Source organism: Heterodontus francisci, chromosome 5 (assembly GCF_036365525.1).
Source record: "Heterodontus francisci isolate sHetFra1 chromosome 5, sHetFra1.hap1, whole genome shotgun sequence".
In the NCBI taxonomy this organism is placed as follows: Eukaryota; Metazoa; Chordata; class Chondrichthyes; order Heterodontiformes; family Heterodontidae; genus Heterodontus; species Heterodontus francisci.
In genome coordinates, this window is record NC_090375.1 from 104,466,371 (window position 1) to 104,493,760 (window position 27,390).

At 41.7% G+C, this 27,390-nt stretch overlaps 1 protein-coding gene across 6 annotated transcripts in view; it reads left to right on the top strand.

The window, feature by feature from the left end:
* The window catches only part of tgs1 (trimethylguanosine synthase 1), a 79,280-nt gene that overhangs the window by 46,675 nt on the left and 5,215 nt on the right, over positions 1 to 27,390 (top strand). For 2 of the 6 annotated variants that reach the window (XM_068031849.1, XM_068031848.1), the window contains exon 12: positions 5,192 to 5,270. The exons of 1 other annotated variant lie outside the window; for it this stretch is intronic. In XM_068031849.1, the coding sequence (XP_067887950.1) occupies positions 5,192 to 5,270 (79 nt within the window). 3 more of the 6 variants (XR_010975056.1, XM_068031852.1, XM_068031850.1) reach the window with 3 other exon arrangements.

The following is a 27,390-nucleotide window of genomic DNA, read 5'->3' on the forward strand; positions in this document are numbered from 1 at the left end:
AGGTGAAGTCACATGGGATCAGAGGTGAGCTGGCAAGATGGATACAGAACTGGCTCGGTCGTAGAAGACAGAGGGTAGCAGTGGAAGGGTGCTTTTCTGAATGGAGGGATGTGACTAGTGGTGTTCCGCAGGGATCAGTTCTGGGACCTTTGCTGTTTGTAGTATATATAAATGATTTGGAGGAAAATGTAGATGGTCTGATTAGTAAGTTTGTGGACGACACAAAGGTTGGTGGAGTTGCGGACAGTGATGAGGATTGTCAGAGGATACAGCAGGATATAGATCAGTTGGAGACTTGGGCGGAGAAATGGCAGATGGAGTTTAATCTGGACAAATGTGAGGTAATGCATTTTGGAAGGTATAATGCAGGTGGGAGGCAATCAGTAAAAGGCAGAACCCTTCAGAGTATTGACAGGCAGAGAGATCTGGGCGTATAGGTCCACAGGTCACTGAAAGTGGCAACGCAGGTGGATAAGGTAGTCAAGAAGGCATACGGCATGCTTGCCTTCATCGGTCGGGGCATAGAGTATAAAAATAGGCAAGTCATGCTGCAGCTGTGCAGAACTTTAGTTAGGCCACACTTAGAATATTGCGTGCAGTTCTGGTCGCCACACTACAGGAAGGACGTGGAGGCTTTGGAGAGGGTACAGAAGAGGTTTACCAGGATGTTGCCTGATCAGGAGGGCATTCGCTATGAGGAGAGGTTGGATAAACTCGGATTGTTTTCACTGGAACGATGGAGGTGGAGGGGCGACATGATAGAGGTTTACAAAGTTATATGCGGCATGGACAGAGTGGATAGTCATAAGTTTTTTCCCAGGGTGGAAGAGTCAGTTACTAGGGGACATAGGTTTAAGGTGCGAGGGGCAAAGTTTAGAGGGGATGTGCGAGGCAAGTTCTTTACACAGAGGGTGGTGAGTGCCTGGAACTTGCTGCCGGGGGAGGTGGTGGAAGCAGGTACCATAGAGACGTTTAAGAGGCATCTTGACAGATACATGAGGAGGATGGGAACAGAGGGATACGGACCCCGGAAGTGCAGAAGGTTTTAGTTTAGGCAGGCATCAAGATCGGCGCAGGCTTGGGGGGCCGATTGGCCTGTTCCTGTGCTGTACTGTTCTTTGTTTGTTCTTTGCTATGGACCAAGAGCTGGAAAATTAGATTAGGCTGGAGGGCTGTTTTCTGACTGGCACAGATATGATGGGCCAAATGCCTCCTCCTGTACCATAAATATTTGATGTTTTCTATGTTTCTTTCTTGCTTTACAGCCAATTAAGTACTTTTTGAAGTGTATTCACGGTTGTAATGTAGGAAACGCAGCTGCCAATTTGGACACGGGAAGCTCCCATAAACAGCAGTGTGATAATGGTCAGATAATTTATTTTAGTGATGTTGATTGGGGGATAAATATTGGCCAGGACAGCAGCGAACTCCCCTGCTCTTTGAAATAGTTTCATGGTATCTTTCACGTCACCCGAGAGGGCAGACAGGGCCTCGGTTTACCATCACATCCGAAGAACGGGATGTCCCTCTACTGCAATGGAGTGTTGGCCTTGAGTTTTGTGCTCGTGTCCTGGAGTGGGACTTGAACCCACAGTCTTTGGACTTAGAGGTGTGATTCTGAGTCATGGCGGACACTCTCCTCCTGAGATAAAAGCAAAATACTGCAGATGCTGGAAATCTGAAATAAAAACAAGAAATGCTGGAAATACTTAGCAGGTCTGGCAACATCCTGTGGAGAGAGAGGCAGAGTTAACGTTTCAGGTCAGTGACCCTTCTTCAGAATTGGCAAATATTAGAAATGTGAAAGGCTATAAGCAAGTAAAGCGGGGGTGGGGCAAGAGATAACAAAGGAGAAGGTGTCGATAGGACAAGGTCACAGAATAGCTGACCAGAAGGTCATGGAGCAAAGGCAAACAATATGTTAATGATGTGTTGAAAGACAAAGCATTAGTACAGATAGGGTGTTAACGGACTGAAAATTGAACAAGTACAAACATGAAAAAAAACAATGGGTAAGCAAACTGAACAAACTAAGATGAAATAAAATATAATAAACACAAAAAAACAAAGAAAAAAGGACTAAAAATAAAAGTAAAATGGGGGGCCCGTCATGCTCTGAAATTATTGAACTCCATGTTCAGTCCGGCAGGCTGTCGTGTGCCTAATCGGAAAATGAGATGATGTTTCTCAAGCATGCGTTGATGTTCACTGGAACACTGCAGCAGTCCTCCTCCTGAGGCATGGGAAACCCAACCAGGCAGGGTTAAACCTAAAATAGTGAAAACATGAGAGGCATGCAGCCTCATTAAAATATTTAAATGAACAACCAGCCTTCTGGCAGCAAATTAGTTGCCCACTCTCTTCAACCTCTGTTTAAATCTTAATGGGCGTGTTGGGTTCCTCTGAGATTTTTTAACATCCCACTCAGTGCATACCATTTATTTTTAAGGGTTAAAATTCACTCAATAAATCAGGCAGTGTTCCAGAAGCTTATCATTGTATTAGGCTCTTGCTGGAGGTAGGTGTTACATAAAGATAGAATTGGGTTTGGCTGTGAGGGTCCCCAGAGTCGGGTGGCTTGCTGGCAGTGCATTGTGAAGACTCACATGCAGAATAAGGTAATGGAGGGCACACACATCTAGGTAGGCTTGATGCCTTAAGAGGAGAAGCAAAGTGAGGACCCCTCACTCGTCTTTGTCAACTTGTCTGCAGCCTTTGACAGTGACCACACCATATTTCTGTATTGTCTCTCCACTGTTGTCCAGTCAAGTAAGACTGCACTCGCTTGGTTCCATTCTTATCCAAACAATCGTAGCCAGAGAATCACCTACAATGGCTTCTCTTCCTGCTCCAACGCTTTTACCACTGGTGTCCCCCAAGAATCTATGTAAGGCCCCCTCCTATTTCTCATTTACATGCTGCCCCTTAGCAGCGACATGCAAAAACACTGCATCAATTTGCACAGGAATATTAACAGCACCCAGCTCTTCCACCTCTCTCGGACCCTGCACTGTCTCCAGATTGTCAGATTGCTATTGGATGAGCAGAAGTTTCCTCCAACTTAAATATTGGGAAGATCAAAACCATTGTCTTTGGTCCCCGTCACAAACTCCACTCCTTAACCAGCAACTGCATTCCTCACCCTGGCAACTGTCTAAGGCTGAACCAGACCATTTGTAACCTTGGTGTCATATTTGACCCTGAGATGAACTTCCGATCACATATCCACACCATCACTAAGACTGCCTATTGCAATCTCCAGAATGTCATCTGACTCCACCACTGCTTTTGTTCATCTGCTGAATCCTCATCCATGTCTTTGTTACCTCTACAGTTAACTATTCCAATGCACTTCTGGCTGGTCTCCCACGTTCTACCTCCCATAAACTTCAGATCATGCAAACCTCTTCTGTCTGTGTCCTAACCCACACCAAGTCCCTTTCACCTATCACCCCTGTGCTCACTGACCTGCACTGACTCCTGGTTAAGCAAACCTTGATTTTAAAATTCTCATCTTTTTAAATTCCTCCATGGCCTCACTTCTCCCTCTCTCTGTAATCTCCTTCAGCCCTGCGACTCTCTGAGATACATGCGCTCATCCAATTCTGGCCTTTAATCGCTCCACTATCGGCAGTCATTGCTATCAGTTGCCTGGGCCCTGAGCTCTTGAATTCCCTCCCTAGACCTTCCTCTCTTTCTTTCTTTAAGACGCTCATTAAAATCCACCTCGTTGACCAAGCATTAAAATGCCCCAATATCATCTTAAGGGGCTCGGTGTCAAATTTTGTTTTATAATGCTCCTGTGAAATGCTTTAGGATGTTTTACTGCATTAAAGATCCTATATAAATACAAGTCATTGTTGTCAAATGCTGACTTGACTGTTTCTACCTTTCATTTGATCCTAGATTTTTTTTCCACCCCAATCTATTCCTTGGATGTGAAGTGCAGGAAACACTGGAAATACAGTGATAGAAATATCAACATATTTGGAGTGCTGTTGATAACCTCAAGCTGTGCTGATGACCAAAATGTCTAGGCAGAATCAGAAAGCATAATGTCACTACTTGCTCATCTTAGCTCTTGCATCATCAGTGAGAATGATGATTTAAAAACCACTACTGGCTCATAGTGCAAATGAAAAAGTGCAAAAAACATCTTAGAACTATGTTATATTTGTCTCGTCGAGCATCTTTATTAATCTGGTGCAGAGTTGCAACAGGTGGAACAAAGAAGTTATGGAAATTTAGGTATTCTAAGCTGAATTTATTTGGATGTAGTAAAAGAATGCTTAGAATAACTAATTTTGCAGGTCGCCAACTAATGTTTCATGCCATGTGGGAGAAGACATATTTTCAACTAATAGTTGAAGACCTGAAGTTATTTGTTAATTAATTTTCAAACACTATTTTTGTAAAACTTGTGTGTGAGAATGTCTTTTTCCTATAGTGGCCAGTGTGAAAACTCAATTTAATCACAAAATAAGGCAAGTGAGGTGTGGAAAGATAATGGCAGAAACAACTCCAAGTATCCAAAATTCACCATCTGCAGCCGTTCATTGAAGTATTCCTTTAACAACAAAAGACTCGAAATGCTAAAAATTTGAAACAAAAGCAAACTTCTGGCAAGTCAAATCCATAAGCATCTATAAAGACATCTTAAAAAAACACAAGTTATTTTGGTTGTAGACCTCCATCTTTCCCTTTATAGATATTGATGAAGTATCTTCCTCTTGTGGGTGAGCCCAGAACTAGGGGGCACTGTTTTAAAATTAGGAACAGAGATGAGGAGAAATCTTTTCTCTGAGGGTTGTGACACTTTGGAACGCTCTGCCTCAGAAGATGGTGGAGGCAGGGACGTTGAATATTTTTAAGGCAGAGGTAGATAGATTCTTGTTAGGCAAGGGAATCGAAGCTTATCGGGGGTAGATGGGAGTGTGGAATTCGAGACACAAACAGATCAGCCATGATCTTATTGAATCGTGGAGCAGGCTAGAGGGGCCAAATGGCCTACTTCTCCTAATTCGTATGTTCATATGCTGTAAATTTCCAGTGTTTTTTTGTTTCAATGTGGCTTTAGTGGTGCTTCAGATCTGTTTCTAAGTTAGCTTTAAGCTCAAAGCTGTGTTTGCATTGTTTGATTATTCTGTTCCAAACTGCTTTATGCTTTGCTATTTTGCCTTGACTATGTTACCTTTGAAATTTTTACACTTTCCCAGAAGATTACGCCAAACATAGTTTATTTCTTACCTCGCAATGCTGACATAGAACAGGTAAGAATTGTTTTTCTTTTCTATCTGTGGTGTTCAGTACTGTTGATTTTTTAAAAAATGTTTTCAAATCTCAGTTACACCAACTTAAAGTCGTGTTGATTGATAACTAACTTTGTCCTGGATCTATTGTATATCAGTCCGTTTACTTTGCACAGGGTTCTCTTGCATATGTATAAGCTAAGCTTTATTTTAAGCACTATCTCAGAAAAGATAGCCTGCACACTTTAAATAACAAGGTCTGCACAATGATTTTGTACTCATACACTTTCTAAGTGTCTTTTTGCTCTGCAGGTAGTGTTACTCAGGAATATGAGGGAAGAGCAGGAGAATGGGCTTATTTGGATAGCTCTTTTTCATAGAGCTGGCATAGGCATGATTGGCCAAATGGCCTCCTTCTGTGCTGTATCTGTGATTCTTTTAATTAGGATAGGTTAATTGCAAGGTAAACGTCCCACTAAGCACGAGCCCGATCCTAACCTCAGAAGATAATATCCCTTACCCTATTAACTATTCCTGCGGCCTCTAAGATTAGCAAAAAATTTTGGACAGTTTTCTACTCTGGTCTCAAATCCAATGGGAACTAAGGTATGATCTGTTTATGACCTGTAGTACCCATATAGCTTCAGAAAGACTTTTATCCCTTGGAGCTTAAAGGACAGTGTTATAACCTAGTTTGCCAATACAAGCAACAGATTTTCATTATGTCTCAATCTCAAGTTTTTTTTTAAATTTGGAATCAATCACTAAAATGCATCTAACTTGCTTTAATCCAAATATGAAATGTTTTCTTTTATATTTTCCATTTCTCTTCACTTTGTAAATGTTGTAACTTTACCAATGTTTAAAAACTTGGAAACTAAAGGAGTTGCAATGGAAGTTCTAGTTTCAGGAAATCATCAGTTTCTACAGAAGCTTAATTATGTTTTTGAAACCAATTGGGAAGCATGTATTTTATTAAACTTGTCACAAAAATGCAATTGCAGCTGATTGTTATATTGTCTTGGTTTTCAAGTTTTTCATTGCAAATCTTGCATGGAAGTGCTTTTTAAAACTGTATATTTGCTATACCTGGTACTTCCACCAGATGGCAGTTTTATTCCCATTGGCAAGTAGATCAAAGTCTGCATTGTCAGGTTATTGGCTTTGTTTACAACAGTTATATTTGCTTTTTTGAAAACAGTTGAAAAGATTTATGCAAGTTGTAAGAATCTGGATAGTCTCAATCTAGTTTCCAGTCAGTTGAGTTCCTAGTCATAGGGTGAATAGGCTAGGGAATGCAAGTGTTTCCAGTAGCACTGTAGGGTGTCCTTCTGTGATTTGGGGTTTTAGGGTGTGCCGTTGGGACAAAACAGAGTGAACTTTGGCTAAGTGCCAAAGTAGGATATGTATTCCATTCCCTTGGCACACAGAGCACCAAAAATTTGCAACTGGGCCCAAAAAAAGTTGAAGTGATGAATAAATTGGCATTTGGTAAATTACAAATTATCATCTATCTCAACACCACTTGTATGAATTGACCAGTTAACCATATTAAATAAATTTTACAGCATATAGAGCATGAGTAATTATTTTATTGTGCTTTAAATTCATCAGGGAAGTCAGTGAATGTTATTTAATGCAATTAGTGTAGTCTGATACTTGAATTAATAAACAATCAGATATGTAATTTTTGTACTGGCATTATGATATTACTGCAGTACCAAGTGCTGAATGTAGAAATCAGTAACAGAAAACCATAAAGTCGAGGGACTTGGGAACAGTAGTAGGGCCATTCAAACCCTCAAGCCAGTTCTGCCATTCAGTGAGATCATGGCTGATCTGTATAATCACCCCTCAACCTATATTTCAGGAAATATAAGCCGGGTTTATGTAATCACTCCTCATAACCTAATCCTTGGAATCCTGGTAAGATTCTGGTAAATCTGCATTGCACTCCTTCCAAGGTCAATATATCCTTTATAAGGTACTGTGCCATAATGCTCCAGATTTGGTCTAAACCAGGGATTTGTACAGACGTAGCAAAACTTTTTCCCCTTTATATTCCAGCCCTCTGGTTTAAAAGGCTAACATTCCATTAGCCTTTCTGATTTTTTTTTTTTGTATTTGACTACTACATTTTAATATGTGCACGTTGACCCCTAAATCTCTTTTTGGACCACTGTTCCTGGCTTTTCACCATTCACAAAATACTCAAATCTAACTTTTATTGGTCCAAAATGGATGACCTCACACTTGGCTGCTTTGAAATCCATTTGCCACAGTTTTCCCCAATTATTTAATCTATCAGTATCTCCTTGAAGTTTTATGCTTCCGTCTACACTACTTAATACACCACCTATCTTTGTGTCATGGACAAACTTGGATTTTTGGCTCCCTGTTGCTTTATCCAAGTAATTAATAAATACCTTGAATTGTTGAGACCCTGGCACAGATTTTTGTGGGACACCACTGGTCACTTCCTTCCAATTCAAGTAATACCCATTATCCCCATTCTCTGTCTCAACTGCCGAAGCAATCTCCTAACCATGTCTTCAATTTCATGAGCTTTAATTTTAACTAACGGTCTCTTGTGTGAAACCTTATCGAATTCCTTCTGAAAGTCCATATAAAATACATCCAAAGTGACTTTTATACTGGCACTATGACACCACTGCAGCAGTGAATGCTAAATATAGAAATCACTAACAGAAAACGCAAAGTAGAGGTTTCTTTTTGAAATAGTCTCTTTTTACGAATTGCTTTATTCTTGATTTATTTCCTTAGTAGTCTTCATCTTTTTGTATTGCATAAACTCCCTCTTTTGAAAACTGTGTGCTATTTTACCTATAACGGTCATGACAGTCAAACTGTGTACAGTTTAGGATCATAGTCGTCATTTTTCTGACATCAAGGCATTGAAACCTGACTAAAATGAGGCTTCTTGGTGTTTTAGTTGGAAATATCATGCAGCATTCTTTTGTACTTTGGGCTTTTGTCTATACTTCTGGGATCTAGCCAAATGCTTAATGTATTTTAATCTTGGAATTACATTGACACTAAACTGTACAGGGCAACTATTTACCTCCGATATCATCAGAAAAAAACTATTTCCCTTCCCTTGGAAGGGAAGCCACAGCCCTCTGCTATTATTGTGCTTATGTTGCAGTAAGTAATTATCTGCTTCCGGTTGAGAATCTAATTCACAGAGCATATTGAGAGCTTGAACTACAAACATTTAAGATATTCTTTGAATTTTAACTGTTTCATCAGAAATATGTTTAACCAAGTTGATGCATTTTTTTCAGAAATTGTAACCAGGGTTTGATTTGCAGAATAGTAGTGCCAAATTTAGTTTTCACTTAGTTGTGCTTCCTGGTGTAAATTTGGAGCTTGTTTGTTCTTTGTTATGTGAATATGGATTAAATGGCTTTAAATTGAATGATCTGCAGATTAAAATTGCATCAGATTCAGCAGTGGTTTAGATTAGTTGGACCATGGTTGTTTTTAATTGTCATGATGACAGTCTTTTTATTTGTTATATTCCAAAAGGGATTGATTTGCAGGAAGCAGCATTCTTCGCCTCCCTATATTGCTTAATTTCCTGATTTATCAGAAATTGCAGCACATATTTAGGGAACTTCTGATGACCTAGTAAAGTAGTCTGGAGTGAATTTCCCCTTTGCATGTGAAAATTACGTTAGAGTCTTTTTTTGGTTTTGTGACTAATGTGCAGAGTGCAGCACTTTGTTTTCTCTGGAATCGCACTGTTCAGTGTTGCTCATATGGACTCACGACTAATGAGCCAATTGGAGCACTTCTGTATTAATGCTGCTAATTCACTCTGTAAGCATCAAATTACATAACTGATATAAAATGTACGTGTTTTGTGAATATAGCTGTGGAGTATACAGTGGCGTTCATTAGTTGCTAAGAGAAGTATTGTTGCGCTTTTCACAATATATTTCTCGTACGAAAATCATCTTGGTACAAAAACCATCGTACCTCTTCCTGGCTTATCAAAACATGCCTTGTTGATGTAAATTCAGGGCAGGTGGATTGTTAACTTGCTGGAAGATATGATTTCTTTGGTTACCAAGAACCATTTTTACCCCTCGCGTCAATTTAGATAGTGGTAACCCCCATTCATCTTTCAGTAAATAGCAGTGTTACAAATTTCTGGTCAGTACAAGATATTCTGTTGGTTCAGCAATCACCAGTCTTGTTAGTGAGTGGATCCCTCGTTCACTATGATCAGGAGTCTTACTGTCCACCATTTATTTATTTGAAGACATGGCCAGGGTACAGTTAAAAGTAAGATTCTTTGTGTGTATTAGATAGCATGACCTTGCAAATGCTCCACATGCATTTCTGCTATCCTCTGGAAGATGGACAGATAAGTTAATTTGGTTTATTTTATATGAAAAACATAACTTGACCATATTAACATTTTCACAGTAAAGTTTGCCTATATCTTATTGGCTGTAGTATCATTAAAAGTAAAATATTCAAAAACTTGCATAAACATACACTTATATAGCATCTTTGAAGTAGAAGAATACCCCCAGACATTTCATAGATGTAAAAAGAAAACTGATGTAGAGCCAAAAAAATGAAAAGGGGTGACCATAACTTTGGTTCAAAAACCCTGTTTCAGGGAGCAGAGGGAGCTGGAAGAGTTTAGGGAGTGAAATCTTGAAGATGAGGCCTAGGCAGGTGGCTGGAGACATGGCAGCCAATGGCAAAGTAAAAAGGGAGCGGGGGAGCGAAATGCACATAGGCTAAAGTTAGGAAATGAGGATTTAGAAGGAGTTGTACTGCTGGAGGAGGTTTGAGATGGGAAGAGTTGAAATCATGAATAAATTTAAAACACAAGACTAGAAATTACAAATTGGCACAGGATAAAATTGGACTGCAGTGCTTTGGATGAGCAAACGTTTTTGGAGGAAGGAAAGTTGTCTGAGATACCATTAAGAGTAATGAAGCTCCAATTTGGCAAAAAGCATAAATCAGGGTTTCAGTGGCAAATATTGCAAGGGTGAAGTAGGGAATTTTTATGATAGAGCGAATATTGGGTTAGAGGCTGAGCTCAGGGTTCAAATGGGATACCAAGATTGCATATAGTCTGAGACTGAGCCATTCATTTGGGTCTACCTTCAGTTTACAAGTTGATGTACACTACTGATTGGCACTAACTTTGGGAGAAGTGAATTCTCTTGACAGGCTTGAATCACTGCTGCAGACTGCTTTCTTCATCCTAAGAGAGGAAAATTCTTCCCCCCCCCCCCCCCCCAAAAAAAAATAATTTCTGCTCTTCTTAGCTCTCTATCACTGTTCACAAAAAGCAGGATAAATCTAACCCAGCCAGTTACTACTGTCGATCATCAAAGTGGTGGAAGGGATTGTCGACAGTGCTATCAAGCGGCGCTTGCTCAGCAATAGCCTACTCACTGACGCTCAATTTGGGTTCTGCCAGGGCCGCTCAGCTCCTGACCTCGTTACAGCCTTGGTCCAAACATGGACAAAAAAGCTGAACTCCAGAGATGAGGTGAGAGTGACTGCCCTTCACATCAAGGCAGCATTTGACTAAGAATGGCATCAAAGAGCCCTAGCAAAACTGGAGTCAATGGGAATCGGGGAAAACTCTCCGCTGGTTGGAGTCATACTTAGCACAAAGGAAGATGGTTGTTAGAGGTCAATCATCTTAGTCCCAGGACATCACTGCAGGAGTTCCTCAGGATAGTGTCCTAGGCCCAACCATCTTCAGCTGATTCATCGATGACCTTCTCTCCATCATAAAGTCAGAATTGGGGACGTTCACTGATGATTGCACAATGTTCAGCACCATTCGCGACAACTCAGATACTGAAGCTGTCCATGTCCATATGCAGCAAGGCCTGGACAACATCCAGGCTTGGGCAGATAAGTGGCAAGTGACATTCATGTCACACAAGTGCCAGGCAATAATTATCTCAAACCAGAGAGAATCTAACCATCTCCCCATGACATTCAATGGCATTATGATCACTGAATCACTCACTATCAACATCCTGTGGGTTACCATTGACCACAAACTGAACTGGACCAGCCACATAAATACTGTGGCTACAAAATCAGGTCAGAGGCGAGGAAATTTGCAACGAGTAACCCGCCTCCTGACTCCCCAAAGCCTGTCCACCACCTATAAGGCACAAGTCAGGAGTGTGAAGGAATACTCGCCACTTGCCTGGATGGGTGCAGCTGCAACAACACTCACGAAGCTCGACACCATCCAGGACAAAGCAGCCCGCTTGATTGGCTCCCCATCCGCAATCGTTCTCTCCCTCCACCACCGAAGCACAGTGACAGCTGTGTGTACCATCTACAAGATGCACTGCAACAACTCACCAAGGCTCCTTTGACAGCACCTTCCAAACCATAACCGCTACCAGAAGGTGGTCAGCTGCTGCCTTGAACTGCTGCAGTCCTTGGGGTATAGGTACACCAACAGTGCTATTAGGAAGGAAGTTCCAGATTTTTGAACCAGTGACAGTGAAGGAACGGCAATGGGAACCAGGATGTAACATTAGAGAGGAAAAACAAGGCGCACAAAGAATTGGGAGAGACAGATAGCATTAGAGTAAGAAATAGTGATGTATTAAGTGGGGTCAGAGCAAGAGGAAATGGTAATCAGGTCAAAATTAGGTTTACAGGGAATGTACATGAATGCACAGAACGTAGTAAATAAGGTTGGTGAGCTGCAGGCACGGATTGCTAAGTGGGAATATGATGGTGTGATAACATGGACCTGGCTCAAAGGGCAGGACTGGATACTAATTATTCCTGGATACAAGTGTTCAGTGAAGAAAGGATGATGAGTGACAGGATTGATTACGATGAATATTCGTGCTGAAGCGAGAGGATGTCCTAGAGAAGTCAAGGACAGAATCTATTTGGTTAGAACTAAGAAACAATAGATGTACCATTACACTCCTCGGTGTATGCTACAGGCCACCGACTAGTGGGAAAGATATAGAAGAACCAATTTGCAAGGAAATTACAGAGAGGTTCAAAAACTATAGAGTAGCTACAATGGACTTTAATTATCCTAACACAGACTTGGATAGTAATACTGTAAAGAGCAGTGAGGGGGGAAAAGATTCTGAAGGTTCAGAATCCAAAATCCAACAATTGGAAGGAGGATTGATTGCTTATTGGTTGAAACTTGAGATTTTTTTTTATTCACAATCCTAATACATTGTGTTTAAACTTGTACATCTACGATATTGTTGTATCATCTCTACAAAAGCTGATGTAAGAGAAAAGGGAAAGGAATGAAGGCAGTATAATGATAGCAAAGATGAAAAACCAGAAGATTGGAGATAAAAAATTGTGGAAATAGTTGTGACGGGAAAGAACAGTAAGTTAGATATATATCGTTGAATGAATGTGTGAATGATCAAACAGTGGGAAAATGTATTTTTAATTAAAATATCAATTATTTGTATACTTGCTGCAATCAAACCCATTGTATGCAAGAAACCGAAAGGAAGATGAAAATTTATACCAGGAGAAGTCTGAACTTGATATGGTGGGGTGTGTAGGATTAAAATGAAAATTTGGAAAGATTTCAAGAGAAAGCAACAGAGATAGTACTGTCTCTTAAATCAATAGACTAAGTTTTTAAAAATAGGAGGTAGAATGTGTGATTCTGGAAGGAAGTTTGGTGTTTTTTGATGTAAATAAGTCTATGTTTACTTAGAGAATTTATTATAAGCCAAGGATACCTTGAGTTATATGTAGAAGACATAATTACTTAACATATGGAGTTGTAAACTTGGGAATAGGCAGCTAATTAGTGCAATGAATGTCCACTTTGTTGAAAATAATCATTAAGATTTCTCATTTAATTATGGGCTTGGTACAAAAGCAACATCCATAACAAAATAGTCTGCCTAACTCCAGTAATTGGACTTAAACAGATTGGTGACCTGGACTTGCTGAATGGCTTTTTTCCCCCTTTTTCATACCTCCTTACCAACCCTCAGGAATGTCTCCTCATTAGTATATCATGGGCTGACTTGCAGGAACTTACTGGATTTACATGCATTTGATCTCCCGTGATGTTGCCCATTGACATATTTCATAGAACGATACAGCTCAGAAGAAGACCATTTAACCAATCATTCCTGCATCACCTAATTTATAGAGTTACCCAATTAGTTTCACTCCCCTGCTCTTTCCCCATAGTCCTGTAATTTATATTCCCTTCCTTTCCAATTCCTCTTTGAATGTTTACTATTCAATCTGGTTCCATTACACTTTCAGGCAGTGCATTCCAGATTGTAACAGCTCCCCGTATATGCTTAAGTTTGCCAGTCAACTTAAATCTGTATCTGCTTGTAGTAATCCTCTGTCACTAGAAAGTTTCCCCTTAATTACTCTATCAAAACTGTTCATAATTTTGAAAGTTTCGATCAATTCTCCTCTTTACCTTCTCTACTTCAAGGAGAACCACATGCCCCTCCTCATAACGTATATAAGGAGTGTAGGATAGTATGCCAGGAGCAGCATCAGGCATACCTAAAAATGAGGTGTCAGCCTGGTGAAGCTAAAATAGGAGTATGTGCATGCTAAACAGCAGAAGCAGCATGCTATAGTCAGAGCTAAGCAAACCCACAACCAGTAGGTCAGATCAAAGCCCTGCAGTCTAGTCTTATATCCAGTCATGAATCGTGGTGGGCAATTCAACAACTAACCGGAGGAAGAGACTGCACAAACATCCCCATCCTCAATGACGGTGGAGTCCACCATGTCAGTGCAAAAGATAAGGCTAAAGAAGTTGAAAACATCTTCAGCCAGACGTGGCAAGTGGATGATCCATCTCTGCCTTCTCCCGAGGTCCTCAGCATCACAGATGCCAGTCTTCAGTCAATTCAATTCACTCCATGTGATATCAAGAAATGGCTGAATGCACTGGATACAGGAAAAGGCTATGGGTTCTGACGGCATCCCAGCTGTGTACTAAAGACTTGCATTCCACAACTAGCCAAGCTGTTCCAGTATAGCTACAATACTGACATCTACCTGACAAAGTGGAAAATTGCCCATAAAAAGCAGGACAAATCCAATCCGGCCAATTACCACCCCATCAGTCTACTCTCAATCAACAGCAAAGTGAAGGAAAGTGTCGTCAACAGTGCTATCAAGCACCACTTACTCACCAATAACCTGCTCACTAATGCTCAGTTTGGGTTCCGCCAGGACCACTTGGCTCCAGATCTCATTACAGCCTCGGTCCAAACATGGACAAAAGAGCTGAACACCAGAGGTGAGATGACAATGACTTCCCTTGACATCACGGCAGCATTTGACCAAGTGTGACATCAAAGAGCCTTAACAAATTTGAAGTCAATAGGATTCGGGGAAAATGCTCCAGTGGTTGGAGTCATACCTAAAACAAAGGAAGATGATTGTGATTGTTGGAGGCCAATCATCTCAGCCCCTGAACAATCGGGTGAGAGTGGGTTTTCTGTAAGGGCAGCCCGTGCTGCTGGGGGGGAACCTCCATGGGGCACAGGGTGCCCGATCACGAAGAGCCACCTCCTCCCCCAGCCTGCAAGGAGGCCGCCAGGTATTACTGGGTGGTGGGAAGAGTGGCCTCAGTACGGGCCGGTTGCCTGCCACCTCTCCCGCCACTGATTAGATAGTGGCTTTGTCATCCTACATGATTTTACCACTCTTTCTCCCCCCCCCCCCCCCCCTCCCTCAAACCTAGCCCACTCTGGGGGGAGGTCATAAAATTCCAGCCTGGGAATTCTGCATTGATTAACTCATCTCCTGTGTTATCTCCTCCTTACCAGTGACATTCATATTCTACGAATGAATAGAAACAAATTGATTTATTCTATAGCACTGGTGTTGAATTAGATTTATTGTTAAACTTAGAAACTCTAATGTACAGTGAGAGGAAATCAAGTCATGACTGGAAAAAATGCCTTGGGCCGATGGAAAGATGAAGTCTGACTATTGCGGTCGTGGTATCATTGTGTGCTCAAGTCTGTGGTTGAAAATGGAAACTTTGTTACTTATATTTACAAAGCAACCCTGTAGATTTTGTTGTCTCCAGAATATTACTATCAAGGGTGCATTCTAATCAGGATCTGATTAAGTTAAGTTAATAAATATTTTCTTCGTCCTTATAGTCTCACAGATTTGAGACCAAATTTGAAACTTTTTTAAATAATTACTCACTACTTCGGCTTTGAAACTGCTCTGTTACTGTTTGTGTCGTAGATACAAGCTAATGAACCTATCATCTAGGATTTAGATCAGTTTTTGTTTTGAAGACAAATGCTTATGCAGCTGTATCCTGCTTGCTCAGCAATAACGACAGTAAACATGGTGCAACCTTGACTAACTGTTCACGTCATTCCAGGGCACATGATGTGGATGTTGCCAAAAGTCAAAAATCCCAGGTTTGAGACAATATTTGCAGTTTTGTTTTTTTTTATAAAATGATCTGGCACAATCCATGCCTGTTCTAAATAGGCCAGTGAAATGCATTGTTAGAAATGTAGAATCATAAAATATTATGGCGCTATTCGGTCCATCGTTCCTGTACCAGCTCGACCAATTAGTCCCACTCTCCTGCTCTTTCACCCAGCCCTGCATTTTTTCCACTTCGAGTAATTACCCAATTCCCTTTTGAAGGTTATTATTGAATCTGCTTCCACTGTTCTTTCAGGGATTCCAGATCACAACAATTTACTGTGCATTTCCTTTCCTCATGCCACCTCTGGTCCTTTTGCTAATTACCTTAAATTTGTGTCCTCTGATTACTCACCCTTCTGCCACTGGAAACAGTTTCTACTTATTTACTCCATCAAATCCATTCTTGATTTTGAACACCTCAAATCAAATCTCCTTTTAACCCTCTCTGCACTAAGGCGAACAGTCCCAACTTCTCCAATCCTTCCATGTAATTGAAATCCTTTATCCTTGGTACCCCCATTCTTATAAATCTCTTCTGCACCCTTTCTAAGGCCTTGACATCGTTCCTAAAGTGTGATGCCCAGCGTCGTTCACAATACTCCGGTTGAGGCCTAACCAAAGTGTTTTTTTCTAAATGTTTGACATAGCTTCCTTGATTTTGTACTCTATGCATCTATTATAAAGCTGAGGATTCCCATATGCCTTTTCAACAGCCTTCTTGATTTCTCTGCCACCTTCAAATGCTTGTGTATGTGCACCCCTTTTAAAATTGTACCATTTAGTTTATATAGCCTCTCCTCATTCTTACCAGAATGAATCACTTCACACTTCTCTATATTAAATTTCCTCTGCCACATTTCTGCTTATTGCACCACTCTGTCCTCCTGAAGTCTGTTACTATCCTCCTCGCTGGTTACTACATTTCTGAGTTTCATGCCATCTGGAAACTTTAAAATGATGCCCTGTATGCCCAAATCAAGGTCATTAGTATATATCAAAAAGAGCATTGGTCTTAACATCAATCCCTGGGGGACACCACTTGCATACTTCTTGCCAGTCTGAAAAATAACAGCTAACTATTATTAAAATAAAATAAAAACAAGAAATGCTGGAAATACTCAGCAAGTCTGGCAGCATCTGTGCAGAGAGAAGCAGAGTTAATGTTTCAGGTCAGAGACCCTTCTTCAGAACTGACAAATATTAGAAATGTAAAAGGTTTTAAGCAAGTAAAGTGGGGATGGGGCAAAAGATAACAAAGGTGAAGGTGTTGATAGGACAGGGTCACAGAGAATAACTGACCAGAAGGTCATGGATCAAAGACGAATGGTATGTTAGTGGTGTGCTGAAAGACAAAGTGTTAGTACAGAGAGGGTGTGAATGACTAAAGCACAGAGCACTCCAAGCACAAACATTAAAAAAACACATTAAAAAAAGCCAAAACAGTGGGTAAGTACAGTGGAAACAAACTAAACAAACTGAAAAACCTAAAATAAAATAACCAAATAAAAAAGGAAAAAAGAAAAAATAACTAAGCATAAAAAAGGGGGACCCGTCATGCTCTGAAATTATTGAACTCAATGTTCAGTCCGGCAGGCTGTAGTGTGCCTAATCGGTAAATGAGGTGCTGTTCCTCGTGCTTATGTTGATGTTCGTTGAAACACTGCAGCAATCCCAGGACAGAGATGTGAGCATGAGAGCAGGGGCAGGAGGGGTGGTGGTGGTGGTGGGCTGTTGAAATGGTCAGCAACCGGAAGCTCGGGGTCATGCTTACAGACTGAGCGGCGGTGTTCCACAAAGCGGTCACCCAATCTGTGTTTGGTCTCCCCAATGTAGAGGAGACCACATTGTGAGCAGCGAATACAGGATACTAAACCGAAAGAAGTACAAGTAAATCGCTGCTTCACCTGAAAGGAGTGTTTGGGGCCTTGGATAGTTAGGAGAGAGGAGGTAAATGGGCAGGTATTACACCACCTGCGATTGCAGGGGAAGGTGCTGTGGGAAGGGGACGAGGTGGTGGGGGTAATGGAGGAGTGGACGAGAGTGTCGCGGAAGGAACGATCCCTTCGGAATGCTGACGGGGAAGGGAGGGGAAGATGCGTTTGGTAGTAGCATCACACTGGATGTGGCGGAAATGGTGGAGGATGATCCTTTGGATCTGGAGGCTGGTGGGGTGGAAAGTGAGGACAAGGGGAACCCTGTCGCGGTTTTTTTTTTAGAGATACAGCACTGAAACAGGCCCTTCGGCCCACCGAGTCTGTGCCGACCATCAACCACCCATTTATACTAATCCTACACTAATCCCATATTCCTACCACATCCCCACCTGTCCATATATTTCCCTACCACCTACATATACTAGGGGCAATTTATAATGGCCAATTTACCTACCAACCTGCAAGTTTTTTGGCTTGTGGGAGGAAACTGGAGCACCCGGAGAAAACCCATGCAGACACAGGGAGAACTTGCAAACTCCACACAGGCAGTACCCAGAATTGAACCCGGGTCGCTGGAGCTGTGAGGCTGCGGTGCTAACCACTGCGCCACTGTGCCGCCCTGGAGGGGAAGGGGTGAGGGTAGAGGTGTGGCAAATGGGCCGGACACGGTTGAGGGCCCCGTCACCCACAGTGGGAGGGGGAATCCCGTTTGAGGAAAAAGGAAGACATATCGGAAGCACTGTCATGGAAGGTAGCATCATCAGAACAGATGCGTCGGAGACGGAGAAACTGGGAGAATGGAATGGCTATTCTGTTTTTGTCCCTTAGCCAATTTTGTATCCATGCAGACACACAGACTTCAATTTTGCTAAAAAGTCTATTCCATGATGCTTTATCAAGCACCTTTTGGAAGTCGATATGCACAACATCAACTGCACTACCCTTATCAATTATCTTATTTTATTAAAGAATTTAATCAAGTTAATCAAACACAATTTGGCTTTCCTTTATTAACCATATTTTTCCAAGTGCCAATTAATCTTGTCCTGGATTAAAGTCTAAAAGTTTCCCCTCCAACGATGTAAGGCTGGCCAGCCTGCAGTTGCCGGATTTATCCTCCTCCCCATTTTTGAACAGGGGTGTAACATTTGCAATCCACCAATCCTCTGGCACCACTCCCATATGTAAGGAGGATTGGAAGATTTTGCCAGAGCCTCTTGAGTGTTGATAAACCTCTAAATACCTCCTCATTCTCTTATCCAATTTCTCTATTATCTCCTCCTTTACTGTGACATTGGCAGCATCCTCTTTAGTGAAGACAGAAACAAAGTACTCATTTAGTACCTCAGCCATGCTGCCTCCCTGCACAATGAGATCTCCTATTTGGTCCTGAATCAAGGACTGCACAATTTTATTTGGACTCTGGCTTCATAGACACCTTCCAGATGTGTTTTTGCTCACTGAATGTCATTACTCAGGAATAAAGGTCTCCTACGGACCCGGACCCGACGACATGTGTTGGGTTCGGGTCGGGTTCCACGTCCGGGTCCGGCATTCAGGCTAGGGTCGAGCACTATCACAGTTAAGTGGCTCCACCATTAATGTAATTTTTTGACTAGAAAAGTGGGGTTTTTTAACGTTATTTTAAGTTTTGCAGATCAGCAACAAAGTGAAAAACGGAAGGTAAGTTAACTGGTCGGGTCGGACGCGGGAAAAAATGGAAGGACTCTGGCCGGGTTGTGCTCGGGTCGGATGTGGTTCTGTCGGGCTCGGGTCAGGTTTTTTTTTTGCAGACCCGAGCAGGCCTATACTCAGGAATATGGGGAAAGAGCAGGAGACTGAGGTCTAATTGGACAGCTCTTTCAGAAAGCTGACACAGGCACAGTAGGCTGAATGGCTGCCTTCTGTGCTGTATCATTCTATGTTCGGCTCCGCCTTTCTTTTGATTCCTCTTTTACTATTTATATGCTGAGAAAAGTCTTTTAGGTTCCCTTTTATGTTATTTGCTAATCTCTTATACACTGTCTTTAACCTATTATTTCCTTTTTTAATTCCCCTTGTACTTTTTGTATACAGCTTGGTTTTCTAATGAATTATGAACATGGCATTTCTCATCAGGTTTTTTTCTGTTTCAGTTAAACTCTATAAATTTAGTCACTCAGGGAACTCTAGCTTTGGATGCCCTTTCTCCCTCATGGGAATGTGTTTAGTCTGTACCCAAACTAGCTCTTCATTGAAAGCCTCCCACAGCTCATTGTTAGTTTAGCATTTATGAAGCAGCCAGTTACTTAATAATTCCACTGGATGATTTTTCTATAAAATAATCAGTGTTTGAAGATCATGTCAGTGTTCTGTTACTGTTTGTTTTTGTACAGTATGGAAAGAGGAAGTCTTGCAAGGCTAAATATAGAAATTAACCCCTTTGTATAATTCTCTGTGGGGACGTACTGGTTACGAAAAACAAGATATTTACTGTGCACATTTGTTCTTCCTGCTTCATTGGACAGCCGAAGATGGTTAATTTAGTTGTTTTACTGCTTGTTCTCCTCTGTTTTTACATTTTTTTTCCAGAGGGTGGGCAATAAATCTAGTCAGTCATTTTATTAGGCAAGTTACAAAGTAAATGGTACTTTTTTGCAGTTACATTCAGGTTTTTGTAGTTGCTTTTATAAATAATTCACCTCAATTCACCCGTGAATCCAGTAGTGAGAAGTATAAAGCACTTGAATTTTAATTTGGTGGATTACAGCTGAGACACAGCTACCATTTTTTAACATTATTGTGCTGGCCTTGGTATAGAAATAACTAGCATTCTAATAGATTAAAAAGTATATAGTTGAAGTGTGCATTCATTAATTAAAAAGTGTATACTGTGGGATTGGTCTCTGGAGCCATCTTGACGAGTACTGTTTCTACATGGTCGCAGTGCAAGACCACAGGAGCAGCATTGTGTGGTTAGCTGGTGTACAGTTGATGCTGTGCAAGCATCTAATCTCTTACCATTTATGTCCTGCACACCTTCCAACTTGCATACACCACCCTCTCCATACTCCATCCACAGCCATCCGAAGACATGATAACCACCTACATCCACATGCCCCACCCCACCCCTGTACATACCTTATATGAGCACCTCATGTTTCTGGCGCACAGCTCAGACACACATATCTCATATGTCTTCCTCCACCTGCCCCATCCCAACCCACCACCACACACAGACACCGCACACATGCCCTTACATGCACACCTCCCATGCCCCCCCCAAAACACACTTCTACTTGCTCCCACACTCTCCACCGCCAGCCCCCAACCATCTTGCTTACCTCACAATAATGCAAATTCTACCAGAACTGTTGACAGTATAAAGACTGACCTTGCCAGATGAAAAACCTCTTCAGATGAAGTGTATTCCTTTGCTCAGTGGTTCCAGCAAGTCTGTGTGACTGTTGGCAGTTAACAAAACAAGTTTGATCCAATTTCTCTTGGTGCTCAGTAATCCAGTTCCGTAGTACTGGACAACTTTTCCTTCATGAAACAATCCACTGGCCGACAGTTACTTTCTCTGTTCTCAGGGTACTCATTTTGCTCTGTGTCCCAGCTATCCCATTTGGCTACTGCTGACAAGCTGATAGAGCATCTCTCTCTCTTGTCTTCAGTCTAATCTAACTCCTATGATATTGCTTACCGAGAAAAATAATCTTCCTGTCACTGTCTACCATATTTTCTAATTCACTCTGTCTCTCTCTCTCACACACACACACACACACACACACACACACACACACACACATCTTTAACAGTCCCTAATCCTTTTACTCACTTTCTAAGTTTGGCTACTCGCATAACTACTTCTGCTATGCTTGTATGCATCTCCCACATGTTCCTTTGTTGGTTTATTGAAAATGTATCCCTTTATTTTTTGTATAGTCACACCTCCCAGAACCGCGACAGGGTTCCCCTTGTCCTCACTTTCCACCCCACCAGCCTCCAGATCCAAAGGATCATCCTCCACTACTATTTTTATTCATTCGTGGGATGTGGGCGTCGCTGGCCAGGCCAGCATTTATTGCCCATCCCTAATTGCCCTTGAGAAGGTGGTGGTGAGCTGCCTTCTTGAACCGCTGCAGTCCATGTGGGTTAGGTACACCCACAGTGCTGTTAGGAAGGGAGTTCCAGGATTTTGACCCAGCGACTGTGAAGCAACGGTGATATAGTTCCAAGTCAGGATGGTGTGAGACTTGGAGGGGAACTTGCAGGTGGTGGTGTTCCCATGTATTTGCTGCCCTTGTCCTTCTAGTTGGTAGAGGTTGCGGGTTTGGAAGGTGCTGTCTGAGGAGCACTACCAAACGCATCTTCCCCTCCCTTCCCCTGGCAGCATTCCGAAGGGATTGTTTCCTCCGCGACACCCTTGTCCACTCCTCCATTACCCCCACCACCTCGTCCCCTTCCCACGGCACCTTCCCCTGCAATCGCAGGAGGTGTAATACCTGCCCATTTACCTCCTCTCTCCTAACTATCCAAGGCCCCAAACACTCCTTCCAGGTGAATCAGTGATTTACTTGTACTTCCTTCAATTTAGTATACTGTATTCGCTGCTCACAATGTGGTCTCCTCTGCATTGGGGAGACCAAATGCAGATTGGGTGACCGCTTTGCGGAACACCTCCGCTCAGTCCGTACGCATGACCCCGAGCTTCCGGTTGCTGGCCATTTCAACAGCCCACCACCCGCCCCGCTCATGCTCGCATCTCTGTCCTGGGATTGCTGCAGTGTTCCAGCGAACATCAACGCAAGCTCGAACAGCATCTCATTTACCGATTAGGCACACTACAGCCTTGAACATTGAGTTCAGTAATTTCAGAGCATGACTGGCCCCCCTTTTTAAGTTTAGTTTTTTTTCTTTTTTCTTTGGTTATTTTTTATTTTACTCTACTGTGCCCACCCACTTTTTTTTTTAATGTTTGTGCTTGGAGTGCTTTGTGCTTTACAGTCTATTCACACCCTCTCTGTACTGATGCTTTGTCTTTCAGAACACCATTAACATACCATTTGCCTTTGTTCCATGACCTTCTGGTCAGTTATTCTCTGTGACCCTCTGAATATCAACACCTCTTTTGTTATCTCGTTCCCCTTCCCCGCTTTACTTGCTTAAAACCTTTTACATTTCTAATATCTGCCATTTCTATTGAAGGGTCGCTGACCTGAAACATTAACTCTGCTTATCGCTGCACAGATGCTGCCAGACCTGCTGAGTATTTCCAGAATTTCTTGTTTTTATTTCAGATTTCCAGTATCCCTTAATTGTTTGTTTGTGAAGGCCAGTGCACGCAGAAAAATGAGTGTAAATAATGATTATTGGTGGAGATCTGGGATGGATAGGGAGTTGCCATTTGTGAAGTGATGTAACATATTAAAGGGAAATTCGGGGTTAATTCCTAGGCGTTTGAGACCTCACACCAGGAAAGAGCATCAAGTCCCAGGGTTTGACATGGAAGACAATGTGAAATCCAAAATACAACTGCGACATCAGCAACGACATGTCCATCCAGCCCAACTTGACCAACCTACCACCAACCCGTCTCAAATCTAGAAGGTCATTTTGGATCATCGCCAAGCCCCTTCAACTATCTTCTCTTGGTCTTAATAGCATAATGCTTGGAAGAACTACAGTATAACAAATGGATTCCTTATAGAGGACCCCACAATATAACCAGAAGGATTGAACTTCCTCGCAAACACTGGACAATCATCAATCACCTCAGAACTGGTCATGGTAGATGCTGCCGTTTTCTCCATAGATGGAAAATTAAAGCATCTCAATCGTGCGACTGCAGAGCTCCTAATCAGACCATGGTGCACATCATCGAACACTATCCTCAGGAAAGTCGCAGGGAGCCTTCAAGATATTATGCTGTTCCATTGGCAGCTTTGAACTTGATATCTGTCTTAGATATTGATATTTGATTTGTTTTTCCTACTACCATTAGAAGAAGTAGTAATAGTAGTACTAAGGGTGCCAGGCTGGAAGTTCATGTTAATGTGGTGGATCAGGATTTTTAATCCAGATTAGGAATTGTTGCAACATATGGGTGAAAACCAAATTGAGTGCAGGGGCTGCAGCATGCAACATGAAGGTAGGGAGATGAGTCTGGAGTGCAGCAGAGTTTGAGACTTGAAGTCGGAGCTGACTTGGAGTGCAGTGTGGCCCAAGAGCCAATGCTGTTGAGAAGCTTGCCTCGTTATGGTGAGGTCAAAGCTGTGTTGTTAGTGTCTAATTTGGGAGCACAGCAGGGTGTTGGTGTATCGGGCTGAGTAATTGGCAGGACCTGCTAATCAGTACCGATCCTGCTGCTTAGCTTTAATTTTTAGAAGCAGTAGTGCTTGGCTGATTTGATCCTGAACTTGAGGGCTTTTCAAGTGAAGAGAACAGGAATTGGAGACTCTAGGATAGCAGAAGATGGGCTAAGAGGGTAAAATGATCAGTGTGGAGGATTAACGGTTGATGGGATGGGGTGCGATGAGACAAGGCAGTAATTTGAACAATTATTTTTCCTGTCTGATTGATTAGTCTTGATCAGCATTAGTGTTACATGTCATTACAATTTAACCATCTATCAGACAAACAAAACTATTTGATATTGAAAATTATATACAAAGTTTATCTCAATTCGGCAAAGTACTTTGAGTACTTGAGATATGACTATCCCCTACTACTGCTGAAGGTACCAACATTTTTCGTAATTAAATATGCAGCCAGTGCCTTCTGAAATTCGAGATTATTTAGGCTGGGAATTTGGCAGAGATTTCATTTTCATACTACAGTGGACTGCAATTTTGTGCTTTAAAGCATCTTATTTGATCACTTTATAGTCTAGATTATTAAATTGTAGAGAAAGCTGTTTTTTAAACTGAACTGCACAATTCATAAGATTGGTTTATAATTCATACAGTTCGACCACATGGCTTCCTTGTCCTTTTCTTCCCTAGTACAAAGGAAGACAGAAGTTTAGTATTTAGTGGTTCTCAAATGATGGGTTAAAGCAAGTAAAACCTGCCTATTATAAAAAATAAAATTCTATTTTATTATTCGACCTTCCACTTGTATTTGTTTAGCTATTATAGCCTGGAGCTTATCACTATGTAATTAAATGGATGTTATATATTGAATAGGTGCCCAATGTGTTCATGGCAACTGTTTCTTAGCTGAGTTTTAGTCTTTATACTGTTTATTTTTAGTAACCTACAGCAGGGTGTAAATGACACCATTCTCAAAATTGCTGATACAAACTTCTGTTAATATTTTTGTAATTTTTTTTCTATTTGTTCGTGGGATGTGGGCATAGCTGGCTAGGCCAGCATTTAATACCTATCCCTAATTGCCTTTGAGAAGGTGGTGGTGAGCTGCCTTCTCGAACCGCTGCAGTAAAGAGAGAACTAGTCGATTGGTTTCAGGCTTATTTATATCAGTTTGGCAAACGGGTCCACATATGTAGATATTCATAGGAGCAGGAGTAGATGATATGGCCCTTTGAGCCTACTCTACCATTCAATACGAGCATGACTTATCTTGTGCCTCAACTCCATTTTCCTGCCCTCTCCCCATATCCCTTGATTCCCTGAGAGACCAGAAAATTATATAAATGAGCTTTGAATATACTCAGCAATGGAGTATCCACAACCTTCTGGGGTAGAGAATTTGAGATTCACAACCACCTGAGTGAAGAAATTTATCCTTCCTAAATGATCAACTCCTTATCCTGAGACTATGCCACCCATGTTCTGGATTCCCCAGACAGGGAAATCAACCTCTTAGTGTCTACCTTGTCACACCCCTTCAGAATCTTGTATATTTCAATGAGATCACCTCTCATTCCCTCTAAACTTGAGAGTATAGGCCTAATTTACTCAGTTTGTCAACATAGGACAACTGTCATCCCAGGAACCAATCTAATGAAACTTTACCTCCAAGGCAAGTGTATCCTTTCTTAGATATGGAGACCATTGGGGCGGCACAATGGTGCAGTGGTTAGCACTGCAGCCTCACAGCTCCAGCAACCCGGGTTCGGTTCTGGGTACTGCCTGTGCGGAATTTGCAAGTTCTCCCTGTGACCGCGTGGGTTTCTGCCGGGTGCTCCGGTTTCCCCTCTCAGCCAAAGACTTGCAGGTTTAAAGGTAAATTGGCCATTGTAAATTGCCCCTAGTGTAGGTAGGTGGTAGGAGAATTGAGGGAAGGTGGGGATGTGGTAGGAAATATGGGATTAATGTAGGATTAGTTATAAATGGGTGGTTGATGGTCGGCATAGACTCGGTGGGACGAAGGGCCTGTTTCAGTGCTCTATGACTCTAAACCAAAACTGCGCACAGTACTCCAGATGTGACCTTACAAAAGCTCTATTCCAATGTAGCAAGACTTCCTTGTTCTTGTAGTCCAAACCCCTTGCAATAAAGGCCAACATGACATTTGCATTCCTAATTGCTTGCTGTGCCTGCATACTAACTTTGTGATTTTTGTACGAGTACACCCAAATCTCTCTGGCCATCAACATTTATAAGTTTCACGCCTTTACTTTTCTATTCTTCCTACTATTGTTAATAGCCTCACATTTGACATTCTACTCCATGTGCCACCTCATTGCCCACTCACTTAATCTGTCTATATCTCTTTTCAGTGTCTTCCTCACTGCTTATATTCCCACCTAGCTTTGTATCTTGAGCAAACTTAGATATATTACTCTCGATCTCTTCGTCTGAGTCATTAATGTAGATTGTAAATAGCTGAAGCCCCAGCATTGATCCTTGTGGTATTCCACTAGTTATAGCCTGCCAACTTGAAAATGCCCCATTTATTCCTACTCTCTGCTTCCTGTTGGTTAACCAATCCTCCATCCACGCTGATATATTACACCCAACTCCATGAGCCCTTATCTTGTGTCTTAACCTTTTGTGTGGCACCTTATCAAATGTCTTTTGGAAATCCAAGAATACAACAGCTAATGGCTTCCCTTTATCTATCCTACTTTTTACATCTTCAAAAAGCTCTAATACATTTGACAAATGTATATTTCCCTTTTGTAAAACGATGTTGACTCTGTCCGACCATATTATGATTTTCTATGTGCATTGTTAAAACTCCCTTAATAATAGATTCTGGCACTTTCTGGATAACTTATATCAGGCTAACTGACCTGTAGTTCCCTATTTTCTGCCTCTCTTTTTGAATAGTTATTACATTTTCTAAATTCCAATCCACTGTGACCGTTCTAGAATCTCGGGAATTTTGGAAAATCTTAACCAGTGCATCCTCTTTTAGAAACCTAGGATGTAGGCCATCAGGTCCTGGGGATTTGTCAGCTTTTAGTTCCTTAAGTTGAGGCAGATGAACTCACTACTCCGAGTCAGTGGCTCAGAAGGCGCAACAGTAAAATATGTGACACATCTAGGGCGGAGTCATGACGCTTGAAGACAATGGCCATTTGCCTTGGAAGTGACAGGGTACTCACCAAGTATCACTTGTAGCTAGTCATGAAATCTAGTATAGACAGTTGTAGTGATGTAGGCAGACCTGGGTACCTTGTGGAGATGTCTACTTAAATTGGAACAGGGAAGAAGAGGACTTGTTAGGAAGTAGGAATAGCCAGGTGAATGACGAAGGTAGCCCAAACTCGGAAGAAAGGTACTCAGAACTTGGAATGTGAGGACAGTCTACCGGAGTGATAAAATAGACAACTGCATGAAGGA